The sequence below is a fragment of the Chanos chanos genome, chromosome 9 (assembly GCF_902362185.1).
Source record: "Chanos chanos chromosome 9, fChaCha1.1, whole genome shotgun sequence".
Classification (NCBI taxonomy): Eukaryota; Metazoa; Chordata; class Actinopteri; order Gonorynchiformes; family Chanidae; genus Chanos; species Chanos chanos.
This window is the reverse complement of record NC_044503.1, coordinates 27,361,595-27,373,123: the sequence shown is the minus strand read 5'-3', so window position 1 is coordinate 27,373,123 and position 11,529 is coordinate 27,361,595. Positions and strand designations below refer to the sequence as shown.

The following is an 11,529-nucleotide window of genomic DNA, read 5'->3' as shown; positions in this document are numbered from 1 at the left end:
ATTTATATTTTATGTAGTTTAACAATAGTAAAGGATTACTCATGATTGCTCTTCTGAATAATAACAATAACTTTTGAAAACACATTTTGGGACCTGTCTATTCAAAGGTCCGACCTAGTTCTAGTGACCAACCAGGCATCTAGACATTCTATTTCAACTTAGATTACAGTAGCTTACCAGTATCGATGAAATGACCATAAAAGTATGAAATTTCTCAAATAAAAGTGAAATTGGACTATATATCTAAACTGAGTCTGGCTCAACTTTAAAAGGTCAGGCCTGGTTCTAGTGACTAACGGAAGTAGACATTTCATTTCATCTTAAATATCAGTAACACCCTGGTATTGATGAAAGAAAACACATAAATACAGTTTTGATACTCCTCAGAAATTTGTGAAATCACGTAACATGTGAAAAAGTGTTTTTTGGGGTCAGCTGTAAAGGTCAGGCTAAGTCCTAGTGACCAACCAAAGGATGTAGACATTTCATTTCATCTTAAATGTAAATACCACCATAGTATTGATGAAATAAACATAAAAATACAGTTGTGAAACTTCTCAAATTGAAAACAGATTATATGTAAAAAAAAGTGCTTTCTGGGGTCAGTCTCAAAGGTCAGGCCTAGTCCTAGTGACCAACCAAAGGATGTAGACATTTCATTTCATCTTATATGTCAATAACACTCTAGCAATGATAAAAGAAACACATAAATACAGTTGTGAAAGCTGTCAGAAATTTGTGAAATCAGAAAACATCTTGCATAATAAATTGTATTGTGTTAGCTGAATGTTAAAACGTGGAAAAGGAGTGCTAAATAAAGATGGTTAAGTTGATTTTAGCTCTTTGTGTTTGTTTGTATGTGGGTGTTTTTGTGGGAATGTGGTTCTTTCAGATCAATTTGAGAAGTGCCTATGGTTTGCCTGTTCTACATTTTATCATAAGTGTGTCATACAGTGTGGGACAGGCACTGGTCTGGTCCTGGCCTTGACTTGGTCTCAACCCCTCAAAGTCTTAATTTTGTCTCGGTCTCAATATGCTCTGGTCTTGGTCATGACTTGGTCTTGGTTTAGGTGGTCTTGACGACAACACTGGTTAAACTGCATCTCATTCATTACCGTTAACATTGCAGAAATAGCCAAGAGACCTTAAGAAAGCCATAACGCCACCAAAAGTTGAATGGAAACAAATAAAGTCACTTTACCACCATTACTATGCCAGCAGTTACTCGTCTCATTCAAAACTAGATGGCGATGTATTACAGCAGTTAAATACAGATGTAGTTTCACACTGTATTGTCTGGCATTAGCCAAACATGTACATTGATATAAACCAGAAGTGACATACATTTACATTTTCAACAAGTTAGGAGAGGAATATGTCATTCACACTGACGAGTACAATGATAGTACACAAACTGTCACATGAATTGAACCTCACAACACAAAGACAACATGATCAACAATACACATACACTTTGACTAGACACAAAAATGGAAATATTCATAAAAACTCACTATTTGTGCTTTGCCGGATACTGTATTCAGATTCGGCTCCACCCCTACTGTACTATAGATCCATGACAATTACATCTGACATGTCTCATTAATAACATAGATAACTCAGTAAAAATGCATCCAACTTTGACTCCCTTTCCAATTACTATTTCCATGCGGGCCAAATGTATCTTTAATGACAGTTTGTTTACTTAAATGGTTTGTCTGCATGAACTGCCAATGGTCCAAAGGTTCATTGCTTTAGGGATTCTTCTCTTCAAAGCTCAGATGTGTCTAACATATGTTAGGGCTTCACATCCATGTAAACAGTTGATCATCAAATCTTGCTAACGATCACTAGAAGACAACCACAAAACTGACACGTTTTGAAACAGACAACAGACAAGCCAAGGGGATCCATCATCTAGAATGAAAGTAGCTGAGCCATGTTGTCAATCCACCTGCAAAGGTAGGGGCCAGAGTGAAGACATTTTGTTGCACCATCAAAGCCAACCAGGTTGGACCCAGTCTGAGTAAGTGCAGTGGAATCAATGGAGAGAAGGTCAGCAACTGCGTTGTCCTTTTCTGGGCTGAACTGCAGATGGTAATTACACTATCTCAGGTGTTCAAACCATCTGCACACAAGGAGTGGCCTATGGGTTGAAGCAGTGTGGTAAGGGCTTGGTGGCATACGCAGAGAGTGAACTGCCAGCCAAATAGTAGAGGAGCTGTTCTTTTCCAACAGAGTACCGTAGCCCTACTTAACTCTAGAGGGCTGTAGAGGCAAAACTGATTAGCTGCTCAGTGGTCTGATCCTACCGTGAAAGTATAGGTCCCACTTCTCCCGAAGAAGCATCACATTTGATGGTGCTAGGACTGACGAATCAAAATGTGTTAGGATAGAGTTCATGGTAAGCTGAGAGTGCAATTTGCCTCTAAGCAGGCTGCTGTTCAGGTTCACTCTCCTTGAGGTGCTGTGAAAGAGGTGCTCTGCTCAATAAACACCAGGCCAAGAGTCAAAACTACTAGGTTGTGATGCCCAAAACGGATACAACCTGGGATACTGAGGCAGGCTCTGCGATATGGTGGATTGGTTCTTTGTCGGACTTAAGTGGTGCAATGGCCTTGGTCATTCGGCAAACCCCACAAAAACAAGCTAGCTAGAGCTGCCAATGTACACTTTTTGAAATTCAGGGTCAGGCTGTTTTCCAAGAGGGCTGTGAAGATCCAGTGGAGCAGCTCATCATGTATGGGAAGGTCCAGGCATGCCCCAGAATGTCAACATGAAATACAGTCACCCCAGGGATTCTTACAAGTATAGCACTTATGACCCTCTGAAAGCAGAAAGGGTGGAGCTAAATCCAAGCTGCATTGAGGTAAACCGCAACATGGTCGCATGAAAGTTGTGAGATCACAGCAGGGTTGGGTGAATGAGCACTTGGCGCTAACCTTGATATAGGTACAGGTCCAGTTTAGTGAAGACTGTAGAGTTTTAGAACAGAGCAGCCAGCTGTTTCAATGTGGACAATGTGAGTATGTGTCTGAGACATACACACAGTATTTATCACATACTATCAATGCTATGCAGGTTCACACAGATCCATAAACCTTTGGACCTTGTTTGCCGGGAGTGAAAATACAGGGCACAGTATTCAATGGACACTAGGGTGTGTGGAATGGAGTAGATGTGGTAGCTGTGAGGTCCTGAAATAAATCAGTAAATCCAGTGCAACCCTCCAATTTGACCCTTTCAGGTCGAGTATACAAAACACATACTTTACCCCTTGATTGACCTGTTACCTTTGAGAATGTTTACAAAGATCTAGGATGCCCTTTATACAAAGTAGAGCAACCACTAGCTTAGCTAACTGTGATGATGCTAACATCCAACCTGACATGCTGAGGGTCATCAGCCAAATTAATAGAGAAGTTATTCAACGTGAGGAAGCAATGCTAAGATTCAACTGACCATCGCACTGGATAAAGTTGCCATCGTTGAATGTAAGAATGCGGTTGAAGACTTCCCATGAAGAGGCTCTAAATACCCTAACTACGTGTGTGGATTCCTTGAAGCCTGAGGCACTCAGCTTGCCAGCGAGATGGATGCAAGCCAAAATGAATGACTTGGAAAATAGGAGCAGACACTGTAATCCACACATTCTAAGTAAGCAAGAGGGTGTTTAGCAAGGCTAACCTACAGCCTTCCTTTCCAACCTGCTGCATGAGCTATTAGGTGGACTAAGGGGATTAAAATGGTTTGAATGAATGAGAGAATATACTCAGTTGCTCACTGGAATGGCAGCGTGGAGAGGGTGTGAGTAGGGGGAGCGTATTTTTTGATGACCGCACTTACTGTTTGGACGCTTATGATCTTGCCTTCCCTCACCTGCTTTGCTTTGCTTTGTTCTTTGCTAGTATTCAGGTTTGACAACCGTTGGAAATACGCGTTTTTTTTGCCTGTGGAAATAAATGATTGAACGTGATTGTTGATTGTTTGTAGCAATTCAGCAATGCCATCCTCCCTCACTTAGCCTCTCAGTGACTTTTAGTTTGTTCGTAGTCACTTTACAGTAGATGGTTGCTCTAGAGGCAGGTGAGCAAAGAACTTCTTGCTGCTTGTTCAGGTTGAGGAGTGATACAGTAACATCTGGTCATGATACAGTAACATACAGGAACTTTCTAAGGCTTCCTCTACTTGCAGTATTATTTTGTTGGCTGCATTGAGTATTAAGACATTAGATTCCAAAAACAACTAAATCCAACTTTTCATTCATTTAGATAGCTGGTCTCATATTATCTGATCCTGAAGCACCCTGTTTTTTCAATGGCTGGCCAGGCCCCTCAGATTAGCCATGTAACTTTAAAAATATTCACTAGGCAACTGGAGCAACATGGAAGGTTTCTGGTAGTGGTAGGGTAAACTCACAAATCTTCATCTGCAATGTTCAGTCAAACAATCAGAAGACTGGAATAATGTGCACTCACTCTGAAGTTCGGTTGGTGGGGTGTAAACAATGCATAGACTGGCCAGTCAGAATACTAAAGCAAGATGTGGAAAAATAGTTGCTTTATCCAACCACACACAGAACAAGACACTCTTAAATGAACAGCACTTCAGTTTTTTGATACCTTAGCATTACGTAATAACACAATGTAATGTTTCATTTCACCAGTAGCTGTCTTTAAAAATGTATTTTTCCCCACATTCTCTCTGGCTTGGAAGGTCTGGTCACAATAGTAAATCTCTGTCTCATAAGGCATTTATACCAGTTGAGGGCATGATGTTGGTATATACTTATGAGGATAGTGCTATTCAATTAACTCTGAGGGTCTGAAACTGATGTTCAGCTGAAAGAGGGAGAGTGTTTCCGGCCAGTACAGGTGTGAACCAGACTGTCCTACCTGGCACTGGAACCATAAACAGTACACTGTCAGATGGTAGTGTACCTTTGGCACTGTAAGGTAGAGCCAAAATTTTCAAACTTAATTTTTGAAATATATATTGCTTTCCTCCAGAAAACTATGCATTGTTGCCAATGCCTTATTGTATGTTTCTTTGCTTATATGGAATTAATCAGAATATATGTATAGAAAGGGATACTAAGTCCTAAGAGGTATCTGAAGGTTTGAAGGACATACTGTGCTATAAAGAACAGCAGGTACTGCCTTGTCACAGTATAGTACATTGCGCTTTATCTCCACCTGTCAATTCACACACCAGTAACTGCTGACAGAAATGAATAAAAATGACTGACAGTGTCCTTGTAGATAACAGATAGCTCAGTACAGTTTTGGGTATATAAAGGGGGTCACTCTCTTGGTGAGCCACCGAGACATTCACGGGCAAAGCAATCATGAAGGCATTGATTCTCCTGGCTCTCTTTGCTGTGGCATGTGAGTAGCAGTCACTGAAGAGTCTGAATGGATTCTTTTTCTATAGATTGTAACCTGTTTCCCAGGTGTTTGCCATCATCTTCACCAAGGGAGTTTTTCAGAGAGCCAAGCACTGAATTTTCCCATTTGATTTGCTAGTTGAGAGAAATCAAGATCCTTTTAAAGTAACCAACACCATTCTGTAACTAATATTCCAGCACTGGCTGGGCGAACTCAACAGCTCATTTGGACTTCATAGCCAGTCAAAAGCCATCTAAATATAAACACAGATTGGGGATTCTCCATGAATTTTTAATGTCTGTATAGATTCATTTTATTTGCTGTATGCTCCTTTCACAGATGCTGCACCTCTTGAGGAGGATGACAAGATCGTTGGAGGGTATGAGTGCAGGAAGAATGCTTTGCCCTACCAGGTGTCCCTGAACTCTGGATACCACTTCTGTGGTGGCTCCCTGATCAGCGACCTGTGGGTGGTCTCTGCGGCTCACTGCTACAAGTCGTAAGTGAAACTCTGACTATGTGAAATGAAATGCGAGACTAGCTATCAGTTAAATGATGCATAATCTATGAGCATGATTCACATGGAATATCAGTCTTAGAATTTAAAAAATCTAATGGTAATGATTGAGTGTTTGAAATTCATATACAGTGGCAGACATTTCAGTGCTAAAAAAACCACAAATATCCACTTGCATATTGTTGTGTTTCTGCTGTGGGTTAGTCTTCCATGTCTGTCATGGGGTTCATTTTGGGATTTCTGTTCAGCATGAAATAGTTTAGAATTATATCTAAATGGTACTTTACATTATAGATAGCACTTTGAAAAATAGAGAGAAAAATACCTTTTATTTGTTTTATTTCATATTTTGTGAAACATCCATTTACAGGGGAGAAATAATTCAACATGTAGACAAAAAAAATGCACATAAACCAGATGCAGTAAAGCATGTTACCTGATGTGTAATCAACAAACTCAACCTCAGCATATCACTTCTCTCCCATCTAGTCGCGTTCAGTTGCGTCTGGGTGAACACAACATCGCTACCAATGAGGGCACCGAGCAGTTCATCAATTCTGCCAAGGTCATCAAACATCCCAGATACAACAGCCGTAACCTGGACAACGACATCATGTTGATTAAGCTGAGCCGTTCCGCCTCCCTCAACAGCTACGTGCGCACTGTGGCCCTGCCCACCAGCTGTGCCGGTGCTGGTACTCGTTGCCTTGTCTCTGGATGGGGCAACACAAGCGGAAGTGGAAGTGAGTGTTCTCCTGATTCTTTTTCCACTATTAGGGAAAGAATTTTAACTGAACAAATGTAAGAGCTAAATTCACAAAGCAGAAACAGTCACATTCATCATTAGTTAAGGACAGACGCAGTCAGGTGGACACAAATATCTGACATCTACCTTTTGTCTCATTCACTAGTACTCTCAGATACTGTGGTGAGTTCAGTAGTTAATGGAGGATGCATAGTTACCTACTTTGAAGATAATGTGTCTAATTTTCAATATCAGACAACTACCCTGACCGTCTGAGGTGCCTGGATGTCCCCATCCTCAGTGACAGCACCTGCAGAAGTGCATACCCTGGTCAGATCACCTCCAACATGTTCTGCGCTGGCTTCATGGAGGGAGGCAAGGACTCTTGCCAGGTGATGAGAGCACCTAAAGTTAAAACAGATGATACCAGTACTCATCAACTGTTATCTCTTACATAGATTTCACCCTCCCTTTCTATCCCTTTCAGGGTGACTCCGGTGGTCCTGTCGTCTGCAACGGTGAGCTGCAGGGTGTTGTGTCCTGGGGTTATGGTTGTGCTTTGAGAAACAAGCCTGGTGTCTATGCCAAGGTCTGCAACTACAACTCCTGGATCAGGAGCACCATGAGCTCCTACTAGATTCTCACTGAAGTAACGAACATAGTATTAGGAGCATATGGCAGTAACATCTGATTTGGCAAAATAAATAACTCTCTATTGAAATGCATATGCTGCTTCTCTTTTCTGTCATGGATTTGTGCTTTCTGCTGTCAAAAATTCAATTAACGTCAAGGACAAAATAAAGAAAATTAAAATTTACCACTCATTAGATAGAGAAGACAATAAAACCTGATACTGAAAGAACAATATGATTTGCCATTAGAGTGAACGTTAACAAATAGCATAAAGGAAGTCCTAATTATGATTTATTTTAATGATACGTTACTCACTGGTGGCAAATAATCAGGTACAATCCACCTCATTTCATTAGAAAAAGTGCTCTCTTTTGTTTTTGTCCTTGCAAACCTATGGAACTAAACAGGTGTGACCTACGAGCTAGAGCATTGCTTTTTTTCAGTGGTCTAAACATTAATCTGAAAATTAGTTAGATGTTGTGAAAATATAAAGAGTTTAATGCATAAACTGAAAAGGGCTTTATTTCGTTTTGTTTTTTTTAAATACAAAGACATTTCAGTACAATTCATGAGACGCTGAATATGCTAAGATGTAACTTGATTACACTTGTCACACTTATAGAAAGAGGCTGGATGCAAGTGCAGGCCAGTTGTCCGTGTATTTTCATCAAACATAACAAAAGACTTCAAAGAACTTAGAAATAGCAGGTTCAGGAATTCAGACTGGCAGGAAAAACCAACGTGACAGAGGGTAAGCACCATACAATTCCAGACAAAGAATGAAGGACAAGACAGGAGTGTGTACACAAGTCTAAACAAGGCAGACTTCACTGAACAGGTGGACTCAATGACTGAACTAACAGGACTAAACAAGGCTGAACTAGGAAACCAGAAAGTAAACAGACAAATTAACCACAACTGACCACAAGAGGGGGAACGAGAGGAACAGGGCATGACATATCTCTTCTGAACTTCTTTAGACTAGCATCTATAATACCACAAATCTTTAAATAAATTTACCAAACACAAAAAGTTTAAAAACACAACCTGTTTTGTCCATAGCTACAGTTTTTGTTGTGATTTTGTCTAAACCAGTTCAATGAAAGACCAATGTCATTTATCTAGCCAAACAAATATGTTTCTCCAGTCACCTCCAGTGGTCTGACAGTGTGATTCCACAAAGTTAAAATTAATAAACACTCTCTCAGAGGTTTCTGTTTCTCTCTCTCCTCTTCTTCTTCCTGTCTATTGCTTTTCAAATATCGTCCATGTGTCAGCCCTTCTCACTTTGAGTGTGTTTCAGAGCAATGTTTTGTCAAAGAACTTTCTCGAATGAACCTTTCTCCACAGGTGCAGCAGTGGTATGGTCTCTCTTGGCCCTCGCTGGGTCTGTGGAACATTTCTTTAGAGCTATTTCCGACACCTGCAGGTGGCGAAGATGGATGCTTCGTATTCATGTGTCGCTCCCATGTCCGTGGGTCAGCGAAAATGATGTGGCAGTGGAGGCAGCTCATTGAACTGTAATTATTTTGAACAGTTTGTGCATCTGCACAAAAAAAAAAAAATCAAAGAGGAAGAATGAAAAAAGATAATTAACGGTACAGCACCATTCAGAAATGACAGATCCATATGCCAAAACAACAGAGTGATATTATTAGCTTTTGATATTACCAAAGCTCAGATGAACTTGCTTACCTCCAGATCTCTGCACTGTAGTTACACAGTCCAAGCTCCTGTCCCTTAATACTTCTTCAGTGTCTGTTTTACCCAGCATTAAATGCTCTGAACTAGATGAGGTCATACTCCATTTGCTGTGAGTGCGCTGGTGCGCGGAGAGCAAACGCGAGGAAGGGAAAGTATGGTCACAGACACAGCAGGCAAATACAGTGTGACCTTGTAGCTGTTGCTCATACTCAGCTGGGTGCTTGAAACGGAGGTGTCTCTCAGCAGTTTCCACATCCTGGAATGTCATAAAACACTGCAGACACTGTGGTGACTGGAGAACCTGAGCTGTGATCAGCAGAGAAATGGATAGCACAGAAAAGTGAAAATATTGTACTGATTTTAATAGTCTAAAACAAGATAAATATAATAAATCCCAGCCTAGAGAGTACACCTGAAGCCCTGTGTAAACAAAATCGGAGGTGTCAATTGATGTTCAACTTCCTTCAAATCTTAATGAAGCCAATAACCCTCCAGCGTTATATTTTTCAGTAAAGTCAACACCATATTAGCCATAAACATCAGCCATAAACAAGAGTTGGTAATAATGTTTACCTAACTTGCCTCTGCTGTCTTTGGGAGGTGATGTGGTGCCTCGCCCTTTCTCCTCTCCATCTTTCATTTTCTCCTCCCTGTCCATGCAGCTCCACTCTTCTCCGTGCTGACTCTCCTGGTGTTTTTTAAGTGCATTATGATTGCTGAACTTCCGGCTGCACTTTTGGCAATGGTGCTGCCAAAGGCCAGCCCGGGAGTGTGCCTGCCGGTGAAAGGCAAGCTTCCGGAGCGTCTTGAGTGTGCGGCCACAGACACCACATAGGTACCTTGATTGGCTTACATGACTACGCTTGTGCATGATGAAAGCCGTGGGACGGAAGAAGCGATCTCCACATACGGGGCACCGGAACTCCAGTTTGGAGGTGTAATCGTCTGTTCCTTCTTCACCGTCACCTATTATGCCCATGCAGCAATGTCCAGTTAGTTCCCAGGATGAACTGAAACAGCGTTGGCATAATTTACAGTGCCATAATGAGTCCTCTCCCTCAGGCTCCATGGACACCCACTCTTTCCTCTCCAGCTTCTTCTTCTTCCCGTTTTCCTTCTTAGACCTCTCAATCACTGGCTCTGAGATGTCTGGATCTTCCTTTAAAGTTAAGACATCTAAAGAGTGGGGATAGATATTATGTGGTAGTCCTGGAAGACATATCATACATACACTGATTAACAGGCATTAAAGAAAACACTTGTGTAATTGTCATTTTAAAAATCAAGGACTATTTACCTGAGGCATTAGGTTCAGGGTCATTCTCCACCTCCTCTTTCTTCAGTTTGAGGAACACTGACAGAGACCTAATTGGATACGAATTCTCACCATCCTGTTCCTCTTCCTTCACAGCTACCCTCACTGGATCAGCACCCAGTGCTCCTCCGTTTACACACAAAGCTTCCATCACTCTCGGTGGATCTCTTTGTCGAAGAGAGGTGTTTACAAGAGCGGAACGGAAATATGGCTTTGACTTAACCTCAGAGATCAGTGCAGACTGATGTTAATTAAAACGGCAACAAAGTTAAAGACTGCTTAGTGGACAAAAAGCTTAATTCTTTCGTTTATGAGTGCAGATGACAACTGGTGAGAAACATTAACCGACAAGTCGTAAAACTGCAATCAGTGCGTCACATCGGCTTACCCTCAAGCGACAGAATTCTGTTTTGTAGACAAATCGCGCATACATACAGTATTTTGCAGATATCTAGAATAAAATCGCATTTTGTATTTAAACAGCATACTAGCTGCTTTCGTCTTAAAATCTGTACAATATCACATACAGAAGGCATACATCCATTAACCAAACAAAATTATTGTGCTATTAATGTGCCATTGTTTTGTCACCCACTCGTTTTCAAAACGAAAATTTTTCATCATGAAGAAGTCCTTTACAAAAGTAAATTTAGCGGTTTAAGGTACAATTTATTATATAATGCTTGTGAGGCGCCGATATTCTTAATGTTCCATGCAGCATGCTGTGACTTGAGATACCCCGCCCTACATCTCGAATATTACCGTAAACTTGAAACTGCATGCGCATTCACATCAAGAGATAATAAATAACGTTTATGCTAATATACGAGAACACTGATAAACGAGTCCATGACAGTTTATTTTCCGTGACAAAATACTTGTAAATGGAGAAATATCAATGAACCAGTCACTCAACATTTCCCTGCTTGGCCTTTTTTCCTGTCTGAAATCTAAATTTCATACGAAAGGACGATTGAATGATCAGCAAGTTCCCCTGTTAAATATAAACATTCTAAAAAGATAAATGATAAGGAACTCAGAAATTGAGAGGTAGGTGGTTTTACCCTCTAAATATCAATAATAACAAAATACATTTTATTTAAATTCATTATTTAACCCCACCCAAAAAAACACTGTCCCAAATGTCACTCTAAATACAGCCTTTCATAAAGGAAATGAACCCAGACAAAACAATACGTATAAAAGTCTAGCTTTATTGTTATGTTGA

At 40.6% G+C, this 11,529-nt stretch overlaps 2 protein-coding genes across 3 annotated transcripts; one reads left to right on the top strand and one right to left on the bottom strand.

Annotated features, from left to right (window-relative positions):
* The first annotated feature begins 5,347 nt into the window (after nt 1-5,347).
* On the top strand, nt 5,348-7,286 carry LOC115821247 (trypsin-3). Of its 2 annotated transcripts, none has more exons than XM_030785024.1 (5): nt 5,348-5,387; nt 5,727-5,886; nt 6,394-6,647; nt 6,905-7,041; nt 7,137-7,286. In XM_030785024.1, the coding sequence occupies exons 1-5, from the start codon at nt 5,348-5,350 to the stop codon at nt 7,284-7,286; spliced, it is 741 nt and encodes a 246-aa protein (XP_030640884.1). The 2 variants fall into 2 exon arrangements, with proteins under 2 accessions (XP_030640884.1, XP_030640883.1); XM_030785023.1 differs by having other exon boundaries at nt 6,394-6,653.
* Nucleotides 7,287-8,403: 1,117 nt separating this feature from the next.
* On the bottom strand, nt 8,404-10,452 carry LOC115821542 (zinc finger protein 771-like). The gene is made up of 4 exons (XM_030785357.1): nt 10,284-10,452; nt 9,560-10,162; nt 8,978-9,292; nt 8,404-8,828 (listed from the first exon to the last, which is right to left on the bottom strand). Exons 1-4 carry the CDS (start codon nt 10,450-10,452, stop codon nt 8,566-8,568), a joined length of 1,350 nt encoding a protein of 449 aa, XP_030641217.1. The 3' UTR covers nt 8,404-8,565.
* Between the last annotated feature and the right edge of the window lie 1,077 nt (nt 10,453-11,529).

Coding starts and splice junctions, on each gene's coding strand:
- LOC115821247 (XM_030785023.1), top strand. CDS start 5,348: ATGAAGGCATTGATTCTCCTGGCTCTCTTTGCTGTGGCAT. Junction 5,887..6,393: donor GCGGCTCACTGCTACAAGTC/GTAAGTGAAACT, acceptor TCTCCCATCTAG/TCGCGTTCAGTTGCGTCTGG. Junction 7,042..7,136: donor GAGGCAAGGACTCTTGCCAG/GTGATGAGAGCA, acceptor TATCCCTTTCAG/GGTGACTCCGGTGGTCCTGT.
- LOC115821542 (XM_030785357.1), bottom strand. CDS start 10,452: ATGGAAGCTTTGTGTGTAAACGGAGGAGCACTGGGTGCTGATCCAGTG. Junction 9,293..9,559: donor AGACAGCAGAGGCAAGTTAG/GTAAACATTATT, acceptor TGCTGATCACAG/CTCAGGTTCTCCAGTCACCA. Junction 8,829..8,977: donor TACAGTGCAGAGATCTGGAG/GTAAGCAAGTTC, acceptor TTTTTTGTGCAG/ATGCACAAACTGTTCAAAAT.